The sequence below is a fragment of the Myiozetetes cayanensis genome, unplaced genomic scaffold (genome assembly GCF_022539395.1).
Source record: "Myiozetetes cayanensis isolate MyiCay16 unplaced genomic scaffold, myiCay2020 scf10, whole genome shotgun sequence".
NCBI classification, from domain to species: domain Eukaryota; kingdom Metazoa; phylum Chordata; class Aves; order Passeriformes; family Tyrannidae; genus Myiozetetes; species Myiozetetes cayanensis.
In genome coordinates, this window is record NW_026086605.1 from 29,703,837 (window position 1) to 29,725,074 (window position 21,238).

The window sequence follows — 21,238 nt, forward strand, 5'->3', positions numbered from 1 at the left end:
CTTGTAGTATCCTCCTCTGCTTAGCAGTTCCAACGCTGTTTGTGTTGGAGACAGTACCACCACACTCCCAATGCATGTGCACCCTTGAGAGTCACGTGCTGAAGCCTTTGAGAAGATGAAGTATTGGTATCATGGTCTGATGTCTGGGAAGTTAATCTGTAAAATAAGTTCACCAAATATGTTTCATCTTTGCTGTGGTATTTTACTGTGCATTCAGTTTTCCAGAAACATTGGATGAGATCTTTCTTTTACTGACAACTCTTAGACATCATTATGAACTCAAGTAATGTAGAGGCCCTGTCTCTTCTTGTTCTTCTCTAAGACTTGAAGTCAGTCCTTACCTTCCTTCTTTTCTGGAGCCATACTAATTATAGCTCACACCATCCTGATTTTACCAGTGATAAGGAGCTTTTGCCTTGTTTCTTCAGTGCTGTCAATTTTACTGAATAGTATAAAAGATTGCTGTGTCCCGAGTGATGCTTTTCAGTTGCAATTTGGTGGAAGTGTATAGGAAGAAGTTGTTAATTTCCACAATTTTTAGCTTATGTAAGTGTGTGGTATCAATGTCATTTTCACTTGGGTATGTCCCCACTTATTTTGGAACATTCTTACCCACAATGATGAGAGATCATGATTAGTATTTGACAGGAATGTAAAATCTATTAAAAGAAAAAAAAACAACACCAAAAAAACACAAAAAACCCCACCCTACAAACAAAACTGCAAATTCACAGGCCATTGCAGAACTGTTGTAATATTGTGTACTTCAGCCACTTATCTTCAGATAAATGTTCTGTTCTCTTCCCTGTGAAGGGATGTAGTCAATAGACTGCTTTGTCTAGAATTTGTGTGGGAATTCGATACCATGGAATGTTTTGGAAACAAACTTGGAAATACCGAGCGGTTTATTTTGAATCATGGTCTTTAAATAACTCCTGCTTAAAAACTGTAAACTGTGTATGCTTTAAGCACACCTGCTGTTTTCGTGTCCGGTCTGCAATTATTTGTCCATTGATCAACTGCCAAAAGAATGTTTGCAAGCATTAAAAGCTGGGATTTTTTTTTTTTTTTTTTTTCAAACTGAGCTGTTTCAAAGAAAACAGAATCTGAGTCACAATGAAACCTCTGTTTTTCTGCCTAAACTTTCTTTCTGTGATTTGCAGGGCTCATCGATGTCTCTGTCCCGGTCCAGCAGTCGGGAGCACCTGGGAAGTGGCAGCGAATCTGATAACTGGAGAGACCGTAACGGGCTGGGACCCACTGCTCATGATTTTGTCTCCTCAATTGGCAGCCCCAAACGGAAACAAAACAAATCAGGTTATTAAACTCTTAATACCTGATTTAAAAAAAATAAAATCATGTTGATATCAATAATGTTTATTTTAATATAAATGCATCCTGATGTCACTAGGGATTTAAATTACAACTGTTAAAACAGCTTTGAGGTGTATTTTTTACAAAAGCATATGCAAGTTAGTGTAACTTGATATACAAATAATGGCCCAAAAGGAAAACTTAAGGAAATTTTATAAATGCCAGACATTCTTGCTGGAAGGCTCTTTGCTGTCATGGAAGTGATTTTTTTCAAGGTGTTCTGAAACCAGGCCTTTATAAAAGCTTATTTCTAGACTGCCATTGTTCTGCTCTGTTACCAGTGCAAGAACAGCCAGGTCTTTATTGGGCTATTTGCTGACTGAAGAAGTCATAATCTGTGCTGATACTGAATTTTAAAGCACGATTCTCTTCACGGGAATCAAATTTACAAGAGCCTGTAGTGACAGGACAAGGGGGAATGACTTCAAACTGAAAGAGTAGATTTAGATTGGATATTATGAAAAAATCCATTGCTGTGAGAGCAGTGAGACCCTGGCACAGGTTGACCAGAGAAGCTGTGGCTGCCCCATCCCTGGAAGTGTCCAAGGCCAGGCTGGATGGGGCCTGGAGCAACCTGGGCTAGTGGAAGGTGTTTTAAACAATATTTTAAACTTACAAAATAAAATACTGTATTTTAGTTCAACTCTTTGAAACTTCAGTTACTTCTTTTAATAACTTAATAAATGTTTTTTTGAAGGAGAGAGAAGTAGAGGTAGAGAATACTAGTCCATACTACTGATCTGTATTATGAGGAAATAAGTACTGTGGCTGGTTTACTTTTTTTGTTGCATTTTTCTTTTAAAAGCATAAATCCCAGATTGAATTCCAACTACACAGATAATAAAATATGGACTTGCTAAGAAAGGATATCTTCAAATACAGAAAATACACTGGAAGGGCAGGAAACTGTTCTATGACAGCTGTAGCTTTCCCAGAGAATAAAATGTGTAGAGGAAGGATAAACAGAAACAGCTATGAGTTGGCTGGACAAGTGTAGTTACCTTAATGTATAGGTGCTGGAGGATTAAAATGTGTGACTTCATTGACACAATTGCACAGTTGTGTTGAATTTCTTCTTTATTTTTAAGATAATGCTTCCTGACTGCAGTAAGAGGAACGATTGAGAATTTCTGTTTGGGTATTTTCAGTGTTAGTTTGATAGTGAAGAAATCAAGGCACCACCTTTTAAAGTCTTAAAAACTCAAGTTAGTTATTGCTTCACTTGTCAAACCTAACACTCACATTTTCAACACTGAGCAGTTTACTGTATTTTAAAACTCTTTTCCAAAATGGAGCTGAGTTTGACAGAAATTTTCCAAGCTCTATAAATCCTATCCCAAATACTTCCAACTAGTTTGTGCCCAGAAAAAATAAGAAATGTGGCACAACTGGTGGTGAAAAATTGCGATTTTTCACATCCCATTGGCATTCTGTGTTAAAGGCCATAGCAGAAGTCTCTGGGGAAATCTTAATTTTGCTTACCTGGGAAAATACCCTTTACATGCTGCAAGCTGCTTATGCTTTCACTGTTGTTCTTCCCGTGTCAGTAGTGAGGGAGGGAGCACTCCCAGTGGTTCCACTTAGACATGTGCTTGATGCACTCCCTGGGAGCTCTCCTGTTCTTGCACAGCATGAGGAGAAATAATTAGGAAATATGTGATTGTGTACTATCAGTATGCACACATGGAGGAAAGGGATTCCACTGCCAAACCAGGTTTCTAGGGTGTTTTGGTTTTTTTTTTTTTTAAGAAACTCATTATGGAAACTTTCTAAAGCTATTACCTTTTGGGAATGTAATTTAAAGTTGTGTAGGGAGTGTATTTCCAGTCTTAGTATTTAATAAACTATTGCATTTATTTTTTGTCTGTATTGTAGTAAAACAGTGGCCACATCATGTTGCTTTTATCAGGAATAGCTCCAGTGTGGTTTTCTTTCCCCATCCAGACCAAGAAGTGCTGGTTGCATTTGTGTGCAATCATGTTTTCCAAAGTAGTCAGTGGAGAAAAGAGGAGAGGGCTTAAGAGGAGGAAAAACCATGGGGTCTTGCAGCTCTTTCCATGACTTTCTGACTCGTATCCATCTGATTTCATCCCATAATGTGATTTTATCATTTAAATGTTTTATCATTTAAAATGTTTACCCAAATATATATATAAATATGTATATATATATAAAACAAACACTGGAACTTAGTGAACAAAAAAATTGCTTCATGGTGTTCATTCTCTTAGCCCACTGAGAGGCTTTCTTTTCTTTTCTGAAAAACAAAGATTTAAGTATTTTGTGATTTTAATGACCTATTTGAATATGATGTTGATAGAAAATTGTGCCCTTCTGTGAAGTATCTAAAAAATGCACTTCTTCCCTTTCAGCTGAGCACTATCTGAGTAGCAGCAATTACATGGACTGCATTTCCTCGCTGACAGGAAGCAATGGCTGTAACCTGAACAGTTTGTTCAAGGGATCTGACCTGCCTGAGCTCTTCAGTAAACTTGGTTTGGGCAAATACACAGACGTATTCCAACAGCAAGAGGTTAGTGTTCCTTTGAAACACCTTTGTGTTAGTAGGATTTGTTCCAGCAGCTGTTGTTCCGTCTCTTGACCAAAGCCACTTAGAACTCTCACTCTGTGGCAGGATTTTCATGGGCTGTTCTTTCAAAGTGTTCCATGCACCTTGCAGTTTCCAGACAGCAAGCCTGGACACGGGTGCTATGTTATCCTGCACCTTGGATTTATACTTAACAAAGAATCAAAGTAGGATTGGATTCTTGTCACTCAAGGAAGTTTAAACCTTGGCTCCTACTTGGTAAACTAGGATGCTGACTAGAATGTCATAGGTTTTAGTCTGTTTCATGTGTGGGTTATGGAAATCCAATCTGCCTTTGTTAGTGACGTCATGTCTCAGCCCATGCTGGGCTCACATGTATATTCATCCCTGGCCTCTTCCCTGTGTGCCAGTTGACTTCCTTTGATCCACTCCCAACAGGGAGATATGGTCAGTCAACTGTGTGAGATTTCTATCTGCACACCAGCTAATGTTTTATTCCAAGTATTCCTTATCCATAGAATGCTGTAGAGTCCACTTGGTTGTTTGCAGATAGTTTATTCTGCTGACAGATTTAAGTTGGTCACAAAAGTACAGTGAGCCCAGCTGCAAGAATTACAGGTTTAGCCATGGAGCTCCTGAGCTTGTCCCAAAAGCACTGTAGTTGTAAATGGGAAGTTGTCTGTGCCACACTGCTGGAATTGGGTGTAGTGGGGTGGAAAACAAGTGTCCATGTGGGTTTTGTCAGTATCTCATGTGGTACAGGGGAAGGACCACAGCTGGATTTGGCACCTTCTTGTGTTCTGACTCGTATGTCCACTTTGTGTCTTCAGCAGCACTGAGGTCTGCACACACCAAGGATGCATTCAAGTGTGTACTACACTGTTAGAAGGGTGGACAGGAGGCAAACTTGTACCATCTCCTGTGCCCTCAGTCACTCCTGTCCGTGCACTCTGAGCCCCCTGAAGTGCAGTGCTGCTGGCTCAGCCTGGGGACAGCTGCATCTGGTGCATTTCGTGCCTTCATTTGTTGTCTCTCTCCCTAATCGTGCTGCTGAAGTGCTGTGGGGTCAATCCTCAAACTGAATTAGTAAATCCAGCTGTGCCTCAGTTCTGTGTACAGCTCCTCAGGTTTATCTCCTCTGTGCGCCTCTGAATGTTCCATAATACCCATATTATCCAGTCTCTTAATCCTTTCCTGTTATTTTAGCCACTCTCCAAAAAATGAGAGATGGCTGTATTGGTTTCTGATACTAAGGGTGGCTTTTGCTTGGCAGCTGGGTTTTTATTGTGGTTTTTCTTACCTCAAGAGCTGCTGATTAGGTGTGAGACAAGCCAAGTAGTTTGGCCAGGGTGAAAACTAAACAATTTTCCACTATGTTTCTGTGAATTGTGTTGGGAGAAGAAATACCACAAACATCCATGGTTGCACACACTGTGGAATGCTCGGTGCTTGAACTCAAAAGTGTCACCAGGAGTTGAGCAATCCTCCTGTGCTGACCTGCTGTAGTCTGAAGCACCTACTATATCTACAGATGTAGATACCTGGCATATACAGTGTTCCCAAGTGTGTTGTAGTGGTTTTGGAAAATACTCCATCTCAAGACTCATAAATAAGACTAGTTGATCTTCTGTGATCTTTCTAAAACTGCTTACTTTTTGGTTTCTCCTTCTGTGTCAGAAATGTAGTAAACTGAGCAACTGTGTGAAGCAGCCATTGAAAAGCTGTAATTGCTGTTTCCATGCAAGGAATAGGTTGGCTGAATAGGAATAGAGTACCTGTACAAAGCAGTAGGGAACAAAAAGTGAAGCCATTCTGAACCACATTTATCACTGAATACTTTTGTGAAAAAAAGTTGTTTTGCCTAATTTTCCTATTTTTTTTTTACTCTAGATTGATCTGCAGACATTCCTTACTCTTACTGATCAAGATCTGAAAGAGTTAGGAATCACCACTTTTGGGGCCAGAAGAAAAATGCTGCTTGCAATCTCAGGTAAATAACACAAAGCATCCTTTGTTTGATTTTTAAGCATTGTTTGTTTGTGTTCTTCTCACTCGAGTTGTGTGTTTATAGTTGGCAAAGGAGCTTGGAAGGACTGACATTAGTCCACAGTGGTCATATTAGCCTGCCCCTCACCAGGGGTGCTTAAAACCAGGCTTTATAGAGCTTTCCCATTACCCAGTAGCAGCTCGGTTGCAATAGTCCTGTACAGCTGGAGCTTGGTTAAAGTTTGTTTCACTGCAGATCATGACGTTTTTTGGATGCTCCAAAACGGTGGGTCCAAGAAGCTCTGGGATTGCAGGCACTACAGGGTCTGAATGGCACTACATACCAGTCACAGCTTTTAGTTCCCTGTCCTCCACTTTATTGATCAGCAGGGCAATCATCCTACTGGGAAAAACTACCTGCTTTTGAGGGGCTTTGTTTTTGGGAGTTTGGGTATTTGGTGGTTTCTTAGGCCATAAATCCCTAGGTTTGAAAGAAACACGTAACTCTCACGTGGAATTTTTCTGACACATTTTAGTTAATACGTTGTTTTGATCCTACATGCAGAAAGAAGGACAGATATAATTTCTTAAAATGTGCTGTATGTATAAAACCTAACTAGATTTTGCTAATTTTGATAAATAGCATGAGGTTTCTTATTACATAGGAGTGTTATCCTCTTTGTCCAGGCAGTGAATCTGTATCAGAGGAAGAGTTTCTTTGAGATGCTTCATTGTAACACTAGATTATTTTCCTCCCAGTCTCTTCCACTGATGCCATTAGTGAATGTTTTATTAATTTAAAATAGTGGAGTAAAAAGGGCAAAAATGCATTGTACTTAGTAGCAGTTGTGAATATCTATGTAATATTTCAGCAATTTCTATCACGAAATTTAGTTACAAGAGTAGAAAAGTGGGGAAAAAATATTTTGGATGAGCTTTTGCTAATACAAGGTTAGTGTGCATGATGGAATGAGAGGTGATCATCTGTTTTTTCTGAAAGTCCTTATTCAAATATTGCTTCAAGTTTTTGTGATTCACGTAAAGAATTGTGCATTGAGAAATGCTCGAGATGGTAATGAGCTTTTCTGTCATCTCAGTTTACACTGCATGGCTGTAGCTGGTATCTCTGGGAAGACTGCAGTCTTTGAGTATTCTGACAAACTCTTAGAAGTGTTTCAGCTGTGTCAGTTGGTTCTGAACCAGTATCGCAAAAATTTATCTGCTTGCCACTGTACCAGTACCAAATAAGAATTGCACCAAATAGATACCTGTGTCCCAGGCAGCCTCTGAACCCTAACCTGACACTGATTATCGCAGATACCTTCAGTACATATTGTCCTGTCTAAAATATTTTTGCTTGTTTAAACAGAACCTTTGCCTTCTGTTTGGATCAAAATATGGACATTAATTTCTGATGAGAGGTTTCTCTGTGTGTGCTTGACGTTTGCAGAACTGAATAAAAACCGAAGAAAGCTCTTTGACCCGTCAAACATCCGTGCCTCATTCCTGGAAGGTGGAGCCAGCGGGAGACTGCCGCGCCAGTATCACTCGGACATTGCCAGTGTCAGCGGCCGCTGGTAGCAGGAAGTTGTGGCTCAAAAGGTCAGCTGGAAGGATGATGGACATGGCAATCCTGTGGACAGCCTTCACTGCACACCACCCTCTGCACTTTGGGAGTCTGGGCGTCAAGGACCAAAGCATTTTGTCTGCACAATACTGTGCCAAAAAAAAAAACCAACAACAGAGAAAACACATTTTGTCTGTTCTCTTTCGAAACACCAAATGTGGGTTACGTTTTACTCATGTAGATTGGACAGAACTTGCAATAATAATAATAATATAGGGTTCTTTGTTTAGTATTTTATTACCTATAACTATAATGTATGCACTGAATTTTTTACTTTGTTGAATGAAGGAAGAATGAAGAGCTGGGATGCCAGAGAGGATAGATTTGGTTTTATCAAGATGGATTTTTCTGGTACTGCTTAAAATAATTATTGAGGTCTTTCTGCACTTTACATGTTCTGATTTCTTGTCCTGTGGAAATTTATTTCTCTCTTTCATTTCCATATCAATTTTTATATTGGCACTAATCAAATTTTTTCAGGTGTTCCTGCATTAAGTCACATCTCACTATAATGGTACTAGAAACCGGTTCTTATGCAGATTTTTTTTTTTCCTCTCTCTGTCTCCTGGGTAGTTATCTGAAGAGATTGTTCCAAAATCAAGTCACTTGGTAGTGGACCAGTCCTATTATGCTCTTATGAAGCAGTGTAATGCTGCCTGCAATAATACTCACTGTAACAGATGCAATGAAAGACCAAAATGGACCTTGCAATATTAACCCTTTGCAGTCAACATATTTAACTGCTGCCTCTTATGCTAAAACTGTTTTTAATGGTTGTCTCAAAGCAAAGGGCTATTTTTAGTACCCTGCCACTAAAGGACACTTATTTATATCAGACTTTTATTTTTAGATTCTATACACCTACAACATATAACTGATCTACTGCAGATTTATGGTAGAGAATGAAAGGCATTCATCAAACTAGAGCTCTGGGCTGTCAGTTTGATTAAACAGACAACTAATCTAATTTGACAAGACAGCACTGTTGCCATTTAATAAATGACACATATGACTTACGTGACTATGCATGCAGCGATTAAGTGACCTACATAAAATAGGTGTAATAACATCTGTTTTGTTCGATCCAGATGTGTAGTTGTCAGCTGCAGAAGTGTTTCAAACTCCGGAGATGAACTATTTCTGAAACAAGTTATGTTCAGTGGAAAGAGTCCATGTTATAAGTGGCTAGAGCTAACTTTTGCATTCTTATACTGTGAAAGTCCGAATGATTTGGCAGTGTTATTCCTCTGTCCTGACAGATGTTGTGTTATGGGCTTTTGAAGGGTTCAGATATAATGAAGGAATTCATAAAGTGCCTCTTTTTGCAATGCAATACGTAGTTTCCAAGCATTAATTGAAAAGCATTCCCATGAGAAATATTGTGAATTACCTCTACTGTAATGTACTATTTATGTTCAGTATACAAGCCTTTTGAGATGGACATAAACCACTGTCAAGTGCTCTTAACAGAAGGCATTAGAATAACATTTACAGTAGTTGGGTTTTACGCAAAAATGGGTGAGAAAGAGTTCTGACACTTTCCATGGATAATTCTTTCTTCTAAGGTGAGAATGCAAAATGATGTATAGAGAAATTTGCACACACAAAGGGAATTTAAAGAGACTTGTTACTTGAGGGCATAGATGATCAAGCAATAATATATAAGTCTTCTTGTGGTTAACTAAAAATTGCTGCTCAGTAATCATTTCAGCCATATCTACTTAATGGTGTATAACTGGGTGACTTCCCCTCTAGATCAAGTAGCATCTTTGCCTGGTTTTGCGGTGGTACTACAGATCTGACTGGATAAAGCTGTGTCTGGTACGCAGTTGTTCACACCAGTTACTGTGCTCAATGCCAAGAGTCAGTATCCACGTATCTCAGAGGTACTTGTGTGTCACGTGGGCAAGAGCAACTTCACAGAAACCCTCTTTGGAAGCCACGACTTCTCATTCTAAAACTATTTTACACTTGTGCTTTACTTCTAAGCACGCAGGTAGTTCCATTCACAGGGACTACTTATGTGCTTACAGATAAGCTGTCATTTCCATGCAAGAGCAGTGTTGGCAAATCAAATTGTATTCAGCCATGTTATTTTATAAAATATTTTTAATGAAATAAATATTCAGCAGCACTTTGTACAGAGTTTTCTGCAACCCCTTCTTGCTTATTTTGCCTAAACTTGCAAAGCATCTGAAAACTTTTTACACTCTAGTCCTTTGTAATTACTTGCTACATATCCAGACGGTACTATACTCAGAAACTCATTTTATTACAGTATTAAGTTGATGTGGTCTTTTGCTGAGCAGTGTTTATATCATCTACACCAAAGTGAAGAATTTCCCTTGAACAACATTGTTTTTCAGTAGAGCTTCACACACACACACAAAAAAAAGAACACACTGGAAGTAAAAAAATTTCTCACTTACTTTGATTCCACAAAGGGAATATAACAGTACAGTGTACCGTATTGTTAGTGTTATATTATGCACAAATATTTGACTTGCTACATAAAATGTTAGTTTTAAATCTGTGCCTTAATAGTGACCAGTTATCTGTAAATATAGAGCAGATACAGATTGTATTTTTGTGGGTTGTGTCCTTTTAGTGATTTTTTTAAAATAAAAGTTGAAATTAAGACATTAAAAATGGGAATTTTCAAAACTAATCAGTGTTGCATAAAATAAATTTATATAACACCCTTGTATTCTGATTGGTTTGTGAAGTATTTTTTACATAGACCCAGTTCCAGGGACGCTTGCTTGTTAATAAAATATAAAAAGCAGTATTTGACATAATTGCAACATGTTTCTTTCACATGCTAATGCTTCATGTGTTTTGCTGTTCTTTTTATCACATACAGTGCCTGGCTTTTAAATGAGTGCTTTATTGAAATACCTCTCCTTAATAATTAATACAGAGGAGTTAAATTACCTCAGGTTCAATTCATATCAGACTTTATTGTTTTGGCTTACATAAGTTTTACCCTTTCTTAGGTCTTCCCATTTGAATGACTGTGTTTTGGTCAGGTTAGCAGGACAGTTCCATGTGTTCTTTCATGGTGGTCATTGTAGTATCACTCCCAGTATAGAAGAGGGGGAAGGAAAAAAAAAGGAGTTCTTTCTCTGGGATGCTGGGAGATGAGCAGTCAGCCTCCAGTGAGAGGCACAGCTTTCCCACTGAGTTCATGTGAACACAATGTGCATAATCAGTCTTGTCTCTTTGCTCCACAGGCAGTGGTGCAGGTTTCGTATTGCTCACCTCGCTGAGAGCACCCAGGCCTGGCCTCATGTGGTTTCTTTGTTAACTGTTTTAAACACACACCTCTCCAGTGACAGCACTGCCAGCTCGCTGACCTTTCAAAAATCTGTGAGTTATTCTGAATAGCTACGGAGAATGGCAGGTGTGGGAACAAGTCAAGGAAGGAAACAGAACAACAATCTCCATTCTGTAGAGGCCAACTGAAGCATGTGGGGCTAAGTACAGATTTAGCAGGCACCTGGCATAAGCTAAGAGGAAATGTCCAGGCAGGGGGGCTTGCAAATGGCACAGCATTTCTGATGGCTGACCAACAGTGAAAAACAGAGGTCTGGAACAAGGTAGATTCCTTTGCGAACCATTTATTTGGGGACGTTGCTCCCAATGGACCACTGTGTAGCTTCAGTCAGCAGAGTGTAAAGCTGGTGTGGGAAAGAAGAGGTGATGGAGTGTCAGAGCTAGTTGGCCACTCTCCTTGTGGTGCAAGCAGTGTTCCCAGCAGCTGATGGGGCACAGCATCAACAGAACTGCTCCCTGAACCTAGAGGCTTCACCATCCAACTGCTCATCACCTGTCTCTGCTACCAGTCACTGGAACAAAATGAGTGGTTTCCAGCCTGAAGAAAGAGATGCCTACTAAGAAAGCAACTCAAGAGAAAACAGATGGAGTCTCCAAACTATGTTAAGATTAAAACTGAGGCATCTCTTTTTACTGTTTAACCCTAATCCAATCAAACTTGCTGGAGGAGACTTATTTTTCCAAAACCCTAGAAAACACAGTTACAAAAGGTTTATGAGTACTGTTGTAAGCTGGTCAGGAAAGGTGTGATAGGCAAGGATATGCAGAAATTTGTGCTTGTGCTGTGAAGTTAGCTAAGAAGAATTTGATTCCAGACAAGTCTGGACACAATAAAAGATGTTACCTTTTATCCTTGAAGAACGGGCTTCCTTTGTGTCACAGATATTTGAGCAAAAGGAAGGTTTGGTTTTATTTGGAGTTGCTGCAAAGTTTTTCTGGGATTTGAGAAGATGCAAAAATGAGAGAACGTGTAGAAAAATTTCCAATATGAAGGATTGGTGTCTGCCATATTTTTAACAGCTTCTCTGAAAGTGGAGAGCTGTAAGGACATGCGAGAAGCAAAGGGAAGGTGTTTTAGAATGGTTGAAGATAAGAGGTCTTATTTTGAATTAGGGGTAGTTATGAGTGAGGAATATCTTGCAATTTGAAGAGCACACAATAAACTTGTGGTCTTGGTATAAAATTCCTTTATTTTTCTTTTGGCTTAAGATATCTGGAGGAGAAATTACAAGAATCCAGATATTACAAGAGGCTTTTTGAGGATGATGTATTAAGGAAAACTTGAGTTTTATCTTTGCTTCCTGTGCTACAGATGTAATTTTTTATAGCGTTTAGAATTTTAACATTTTACATTATTTCAGGAATCAACAAAGCAAACTTCAAAAATAAATAAAGTAGTAGAACAGACCTATTTACCAATTTTGAATATTAACATGGCTATTAGGAGAAGCTAATGGTTAGTTGAGGTGACTTTTTTTCCTCTGAAGAAAGTGCAGCAATGTTAGCAAATGTTACCAAACTACTTATTGTAGTAAGGTTTAATAACAAAATGAAGATGAGCAAAACCAAAAAGCAAGTTTTCAGCTGTGAAAGAAAAAAAAGTCACAAACTTTCAAGTTTGGGGTTGGTTTGGGTTTGTTTTGGTTTTTTTTAGATAGTCCAGAAAATACTTTCTGAAATTCTTGGAATTACCTGTAAGTATACTTGCAGTATATTGTTATTCCCAGTACCCTTTAGAATACCTGAAGCTATAACAACAAGAAATATGCTGTGAAATCCTTTTGACACTGAATTGAATCAGAATAAATATAAATTGTGTTGGGAAATGAAGGTACTTGTTTATGAAGATGTAGAAATGCTTTTGCGTTAGTCAAAGCATCATTTAGTGTCAAGTTTCTCCACTCTTCTAAGGAGTAAGATTTGGGGAATATTTTCTCTACTGAGAAATGCAGAACGATTCCAGATGTTGATGAAAATATGAAGAAAGATGAATATATTGTGATGGAAATTACTAAGTTTGTGCCAAAAGTGTGTTGCAACTTCACGGAAACTAACAGATGGAAAAAGCAAAGCATAATATGAGGGGAAAAAACCCAAACAATTATACAATGAAGTAAAAATTTGTCACTTCTAACAATCTGTGATGAATGTTGTAAGAAATAATATTGTTACCAATTTAATAAGCCTAGGGCCACGAGCTGATGTGGATCTTGCTACACTTTGTTACTATGATAAAAATCACAGTTTGTCACCCTTGAAGGACAGAAAAGTTGAAGAGGCCTGAAATGCACATGGCATTAGTTGATGATTCCCAAAATTAAAACCAGCCATGGAAAATGCAATCTCATGCTGTGTATATACAATATAGAAGTGAAGATGTGAGGATTTTTTGAGAAAGAGAACATAAGAAACCTTCAGGAGGCAGTGAATCTTGCTATATATTAGACATGAACGAACTAAGCGAAAAGGAAGATGGAACCCAAGGATCATTTTCTTTCTTGCTTTAAAATGGATCCAAAGTTCAGATACAACAAAATAATCACAAAGTTTTCCTTTAGCAGGAGTTTTCCCACCATGCAGCAGAGCAGTGCTTTGGTTTCCCAAGAGTAAACCTCTGTTTTCATGCCAAAGCACACCTCAGTGAGAAGTTGCTACTGCATGGTACCAAAAAGATCTGAAATAGCTTAAAAAGGCACTAGATGCTTAGCAGTGACAGTTCAGTACTTAAAAATGCTGATTCTTCTGATGCTACAAGATGTCTCTATGTAGCCCAGCACCTAGAAATCAGTACAAACAAAGCTAACTTGGTGAGACTAAATTGCTGACAGATTTGAATCTTGCTTGGAAACTGGATAGAAGACAACTAGCTAACTAATCCCTGGGGGGCAAGAGATATTTTTGTGCAGCTATATTAAAACTATCTTGGTGCCAGCAGTGTTCTCCTTGCACCAAATGGTGACAATAGCCAGCAAACTGGAATGCTGAAGGCATCTGTCACATAGGAAAGCTCCTCCTGAGCATGCCTCCAGCACTGCTTATCTTCCATCTTCACTGAAAGTGGTTGCAGATGCTCCACTGTTGACTCAGTGCTTTCTTTCCATTATCCTTTTGGACTCCGAATGCTCAAAGGGGCTAACTTTTAAATTTTTACATGCAGTTCCATGAGCTTTTTGCTTGCACAAGCACAATATTTTCTTCTTTTCCTAGGAGTGATTATATGGACAGTATCCAGAACCACTAGAGTGGATGAGAGCTTTGAAGAATTTTTTTGAAGGGATTTAAAAGTCATGACTGAAGACTGGAAATAACACTTCTGGCACTGCTGCCTTTCCTGGCTGCTGGTGGCGTCTGCTCACCTCTCCTAGATCTTGGCTCTCCCATGCTTGGCTCAAGTTTCTGCTCACTTCTGACGAGCAGTCAAGTTTCAAACAAGTACTTTTGGGAAGTCTGAAGCATTTTAAATTTTCAGGCAGACTAGTGTTTTCTTTGCTTTTTGTGTTGGACTTAAAAACTATGGCAGTGAGGGCACAGAAGCTAATGGTCATCCTTGGAGAGCGTGAGGAATTAAATTTGTGAGCCCAATGTAAACAGTACACTGTGATTACAAGGCCAGTGTTGATGAGGGTATAATTTCTTCAGGTGGGTGGATGTTTATGAAGATCAAGCACAGGAAATGTTTGTTTGCTTCTTTGGTTCCATTCATAGGAAGGAGCATCCTTTTGCACAGTGTTCTTATTACAACTTAAAAATGATTATGCAAAGTGATTCTACAGGGCACTTCCCATAAGCAGTAATAAATGCATAATTATTCATAGACAGAGGGATTGTTCACCATTAGTTATTGGAGTACAACAGCACATTTCTTCCTTGCTTCCCACCTGCCTGTAATATTTCTGTTCAGGCCAACGCATCCATGTACTTTGGTTTCATAATAATGTGTGGTTATTCTGCACCCTGGAGCTGCTGCAGAAACAAGGTAATGAAACGTCAGGAACAGAATTGCTTCTCATCTAGTTCCTAGTGCATCTTCTCACTGTGTAAACACATCAGGAAGTATGAGAGCATTTCTGGACCGAACAGATGTGTTGGTCTGCTGGAAACTTTTGAAACCCGGTATTTTCGAGTCCTCCTTAATCTCTCTGATGAATTTGTAAGCTTCAAGATGTTTTACATCTGGTTCTGTTTGTCAAATTGCTTTCAAGTGTTCAGGTTTTTGTGATTAGACCATCTGTGATAAAATGGGCATTAAATCAAATACTACATGAAGATGCATTGTCTGTTCAAAGCTATATTAGAAATGGCATATTTTGTATCCTTGGTCTGTTTTGGGTTTAAGTGAAATTTTATAGACCTTTCAGAATTTGTGTGTATACATAAAACCCCAAAATGTTATGACAAAGAATCACAGAGACTCTATCCCTTCCTTCTCCCTTCCCAAAACCAAACAAGTCAGTGTTTCATCTTAAAGCATTTTTTTATCTAAATGAGATTTTCCAAGCTCACAAAATTTGGCAGAAGACAAATCAAGTTTTTATGGTTCCTGACGGCAAATCACTTTCTGATAAACATTCTAGTGTGTTTTCATGTGCTATTCAACATGGGAGGTGTGCAGAAATATCAAGAAGATTTGGAAAGCTTTCTTGCTTGCCCTCTAACTCTTCACCGGGTCAACTTTTCCTTTTGCTTGAATCTAGTGAATTTGTTCTGTGTTTAAGCAAGGAAAAGAACTCCCCAGTAGGGCAATACTTCCTTCCTCTGTGCATGCTGTGATCTTACCTACATTTTTTGAAAACAAGTTCTCCAGGCTTCTAGACCTGGTAATGCGTTGTATGAAATGTTTAGTCGCTACCTGTTCACCTACTCAGAAATGAGAAGCCTGTGCTCCATGGCGAACAGGCTCTCAATTTGTGTCCCCAAGGGAACCAATTATGCTCGCGTTTCATGCTCAAGCATGAAAAGACAGAACTCCAAAATAGTATAAATTTTCAAGTCTTCCTTTTCCCATAAAAGCTGTCTCTTGCTATGCTGCTTTTGTGCAAGTAGACTTCTTTCAGTTCCTGGTAAATGAAGTGGACTGTCCCAAATCTGTCAAAACAAACGTTAGGGTTTATCTCCTGGCAGCTACCCAAGTCTGCATAAAAGTGAATTTTCCTCCATAGGGACCCATAACTGAACCCAATAGTGGCAAATGCTTTCCTAATGGTTTATTTTCCTTTCGCAGCATTCACAACTTTGATTATGTAGCATCCTAATGAAGAACTGAAGCAGCATGATTTTTTCTTATTTGGAGGTGTAATATTACCATGTTACAAACAAAGTTGGATGGTCAAAGGTGAGGAGTTGGATCGTCAAAGATTAACATGAGCAACCATTAGGAAAACTGTGCATGAAAGTCTCCATATTTGACTTCAGTAAGGGTTGCTGCAACAGGTCTTTAAAGAACAGAAAATATTGCAAATCTTTGCTTTGCTATTGCTTGTTAGCTGGGGCGATAATGATTAGGGGAGAAAGCCAACTGTGCAGTGCACCTTTTAAGAAATATCACCAAGTCATTGCTATGAGGAGTGATGTAATCTTCCATCGGTGTTTTCAATATCTATTAAGTACTGAGCCTCTTTTTTATAAATGTGGGTTCATATCAATATTAAGAAAATGTTAGGAAAGTTTTCAATTAATGACACCAACAAAAATCCCCCCTCTCCATATTCAGTGATTTGCCAATTTTCAGCAGGGGGTTGAATGGGCAGTTTCCCTTCTAGGCAAAAAGTCTAACCTTACTTTAAATTTAGATAAAGTCAGAATCGGTCTCAAGCCATTTCTTAATATTTGTCATATAAATTAAATGACATCATACCTCAGATTTCCCAGTCTCACCAAGTGTCTTACTAAGTGTCTCACTTAGGTTGAGATCAAGTCATGCTTTGATTTCTGTCCCTACAGGTTGGCTGGATGAGGCTCCACACATCTTTTACTGTAGGTTTGGGGATCCCTGTAACCCTTCCCATGCGCTGGTTTACCTTCCCTCTCACTGCTCCCCTGTTTCAGGGCTCCCAGATGACGTGTCCATGTCCCAGTCCCGGGCTGGGTGTCTCCCAGGACACTGCTGTGCACGAGGTTTATGGCTGTGATTGGTACGAAGTGGCCGAGCTGCCGTGGGCCAGCTGTGGCCAGACGTCAGTGCCCCACCTCAGCAGGGCAGGGGGTGGCGATGGATAAGGGGCATCCCTTATGGAGCACTGGCACAGGAGAAACAGACTCCGCCCAGAGAAAATTAATTTAATTAGTTGGTAATTAAAATAGGTTTGGGTGGTGAGAAACAAAGACAAATTGACCCCGTTGCCACTGTCCTTCTGCCCCCTCAGCCCGCCCTGCTTTCTCTTCACTCCTGGTGCCCAGGCAGGGTTTTCCCACCAAGGCCCCACCCGAGGGGCTCAGTGGGGGTGGCTGGAATGGGCCAGAACCACCTGGAACCGACCAGAACCACCTGGAACTGGCCAGAACCACCTGGAACCAGCCAGAACCACCTGGAACCGGCCGGAACCAGCCGTGCCCCTCGTGAGGCAGCCCCGGGCTCCCCTCACAGAGACCCCTCAGCGCTGCTGCCGCCCCAGGGACCCGGCACCGCCCCAAATCCTGCTTTGGGCCATCTGAGGGGCGTTTGGGAGCGGCCCTGGACAGCTCAGGCACAGGAGACACTGCCCCTGGTCCCGGTGTCGCCTCCAGCCAAGGAGAGACAGCACCTGGGGCCATCCCTGTCCCTCAGCCCGGCGCCCGCAGGCCGGGGAGCTGGGGCAGGTTTGACACACACAGGTGAGGGCGTCCCAGCTGCCATGTGGGAGTCACGGCCTTGGTGCACATGGAGGGGCTGCTGGAGAGCTGCCCAGGTGGGGACCATTGGTGGTGACGAGCTTCCCCCAAGGCATTTCCTTCCCTGGGCAGGATGGGGTTTCTCAGCCCCGTGGTTTGAGGTTGTGAGTGGGGTGTGGAGCAGCTGCTTCCATCACCGTGAGCTCCTGCCTGACTCACCCCACAGGGAGAGCACTGGTCCTGGGGAGCAGAGGGATGAGGCAGGGCAGGAGGAGCCGTGCACCGGGAGCACCCACAAAGGTAAGTCCTCTCTTGAAATTGGGTAGCAGAAACAAGTTGATTGTAAAGCTGTGTGTCACCAGGCAGCGCGACCCATCTCTGCTGTCTGTTGTATATATGCTTCATATCAGGGGTTTGGGGCTGCTGTCCCTGGCAGTGATATGCTGTCTGTGTGCTGGGTCATCCCAAGAGCCTTTAGTGTTTGGCCTCAGAGTTGAGTATTTCCCTGTATTTTGACCACAGAAGGACCGTAGAGCATATTTTAGTCTCCAAATGCTTGATTTTCTGTGTTTTAAAATGCTTTCTGTAGCCTGGCATATTTTGAATTGCATATCTGGCCTCACCCAGGGCTTGGTTTGTCAGGTGTGGGTGTAAATACAAATTAAATCAAAGAGCACCCTGACGAGGGTCCTCTGCACTGCTGCCTGCTCCGTCTCCAGCTCTGGGTGCTGCCTGGGCAGAGACTGTGCTTTTGTGTATGATATTGTGTGGTTTTAAATTGCATTCCAGCATGATAAGTTGTGTGATGAATTTAGGGCTTGGCTTTGGGAGAGAATCATGTGTTATTCACACAGGTCAAAAGCCATCCAAATCATAGTTCAAAAAAATGTTTCTGTAAGAAGTAGGTTTGGAGTAGGCTGTTCAACATATTTAGTTACTTACTGGCTGTATAAATCTAACCTTGCATCTTTATCCCTCCATCTGTGCTGATTTGTTATGTTTGTGTGAATACAAGGGCAATCAAAAAAAGGGTCGTGAATCAAATTGACAACCCTTTAAAACATCTGATCAAGGAATTGCTTTCTATTTAGAGTCACTGATATTTTTGTGAGGCATGGGAGGGAAAGGCAATAGCAGATGGCAGAAATTTCCAGCAACGTGCAGTGTGACATACAAGCAGAGCTTTCCCAACACCCCTGCTGCGACAGCAGATGGAGAGATTGGCAAGTCAGGAGGGCGCTGCTTTTCCGGTGTTCAGTGCTTCGAAAGCCGGGCTGTGCCGGGTGAGCCGGGGTTGGCAGGGCTAGGGGGAGAGGGACAAATGCCAAGAAAGGCACCGCAAATATGTAGCAAAACTCCTAATGATGTTTTGAGGTTTTTCCCTGCTTTAGACGTTTTATGGCTTTTTCCAAGTCAAAATGTTGGATTTGTGGCTTTTTCCAAGTCAAAATATCACAATTGTGGCTTTCCACCAACCTGAGCGCACACACACACACACACACACACACAGAGGTGGGTATTTCTGCATTTCGTAAAATGATGCAAAACATTTGGAAACCTCAAAACCTTTCTATTGTTTTGGGGAAAAAGCAAACTTAAGTATCTATCTGAGCACATCATTCAGATAATTGCTTGCCACCTGCACTTGCTATCAGGAGCGTTTAATATAGTGTCTGAGTGTGCTACAAAACGAAGCCACTTTTTTTTCTGTTACAACTTTGATTTTTTTTCAAAGCTGATAGAAAATGAATTTTATGAAAGCTTCTAGGTTAGTTCTTATTTTACATCATGCATTATCTACCCCATTATGTTTTCTTGTAACCTATTTTTCATTCAACCCATCCAAAATGATAAAACTTAACCATCTCTTTTATAGGTGATCGCTGTAGAACTGATACTTGGAACTGCAGTTCCAGTGGTCACATTAGTATGTGCAAATCTTCACTTTTTAGGCTTGTGTTGATGAGGCTGTTCATTTTAGGGGCTTTAAAATGTAGGGACTCCATAGTTGCTCTGGTGTGGTGCCATGAGAAGTGCACATCCCCTCTGCTGTTAGACTGGTATATGGCAGGGTAAAGAGTTCCTGGTGGCAAAGAGGAGCACCAGGAGAGTTGCAGCTCACATTTAGGTCAGAAGCAATGAAAGAAACTTCCTTGAGTGTGTCACTGATTAACCATGAAAGCGAAAGATTTTTCTTCCTTTGCGTGTAAAGCTAAGGTATGTTGAAATTGGACTCGGTGGGTTAACACAACACCTTAGATCTCACTGAAGCTTTATCTGAGGACAGTGACCTGTGAATTGTATTTTTAAATCTGCCCCCGAGCTTTGAGGTGCTCAGGGGCTCTGTCTGGACTCCTCAGGAGTCATGAAGCAGCTGTATTTCATAAGAGCCTGGAAACTATCCAGGTAACAGCCTCTCAAAACACCATCGTTCTGGCTGAAATGATAAACTTCATTAGGTCAGTATAGCTACACACACTAAAGAATTTAAAATGTACTTTTACAAGACTACATAAAAACATCACGTGCTTACAGGCCTTGTAACTAGTGAAGGCTGAGTGCTTATTAAACCTCCTTTCATCCTCTGAATTATGTAGCTGAAGTAGGTCAATGTTGTTGACTATTACTCTCTTACTTTTTAACGGAAGAAAGGTTAAACATTTTCACAGTTTAGATACTTCAGTACTAAATAACTCTGTATTTTACACAGTTCGTGGAATTTCAGTAACTTCTACTTCATTTTCTTGTATTTGAGCACATGATTTCTGGAACTTCAGGAAGGCAGGTAAAAGACTTGAGGTGAGATTAGCGAGCTAATGATGAATGTTTTATTTCTGTGAATGTTGTGTTCTAAATAACTTTAATTTTTGGAAAGCCCTTTTTTGAGAGGACACAGGGAGTTGTTGTTGGTGTTCTGAGTGTATTTATCCCAGTTCTTCTCAGTGGTGAATATTGAATCAAATGTAGTACTGGGGATGGGAGATTTCATGCATCTTCTGTTGTTTGCACAGAAGCTTAAGGTAGATTAAGTGTTTTGATAAAAGCTGATGGTGGGAGTTAATGAAAACATGTGGAGGTTTCTTTTTGTTATTTTTTGTACCACAGAAAGTTATTTTTTGCATGCATGTGTGAACATGGGATTTTGATGCAGGCTTCTGCAATCTGCTACTTTTTGACCTGTTTTAAATTTAAAAGATTAGCTGATAATTCATCTTGAGAGGTGCAAAAGTTTCTGAGAGGAGGATCTTCCTGGCAATAAATGAGAAACATATATGGGGCTCTACAAGCAATAGAAAGAAGAGAGATTAAACTTTTATAACTGCAGTGTGCTGCATGAACACTTGAGCTGTATGTACTAAAAGAAGTGACTTTGCAAAGCCCTGCTTGGTCAAAGCAGGCAGTGACATACCTGGGAATGGCTGCACTGGGGTGGGTCAAGGTCCGCCTGGTCCAGGACTGTGCTGCCAAGAGCCATGAGCTGCCAAGAGCCATTTCCTCCAGCAGATTACTCAGAGGCTTCCACACGACAGGATAAGCTTTCATTTTGATAGCTATGTTGA

General features: G+C 40.4%; 1 protein-coding gene across 3 annotated transcripts in view; it reads left to right on the plus strand.

The window, feature by feature from the left end:
- BICC1 (BicC family RNA binding protein 1) overlaps positions 1-10,241 on the plus strand; it is a 101,420-nt gene extending 91,179 nt beyond the window's left edge. For all 3 annotated transcript variants that reach the window (XM_050340676.1, XM_050340684.1, XM_050340691.1), the window contains 4 exons: positions 1,164-1,317; positions 3,747-3,907; positions 5,813-5,912; positions 7,359-10,241. In XM_050340676.1, the coding sequence (XP_050196633.1) occupies positions 1,164-1,317; positions 3,747-3,907; positions 5,813-5,912; positions 7,359-7,489 (546 nt within the window). In that variant the 3' untranslated portion in view covers positions 7,490-10,241. The remainder of the gene's footprint in view (positions 1-1,163; positions 1,318-3,746; positions 3,908-5,812; positions 5,913-7,358) is intronic.
- Positions 10,242-21,238: the final 10,997 nt, after the last annotated feature.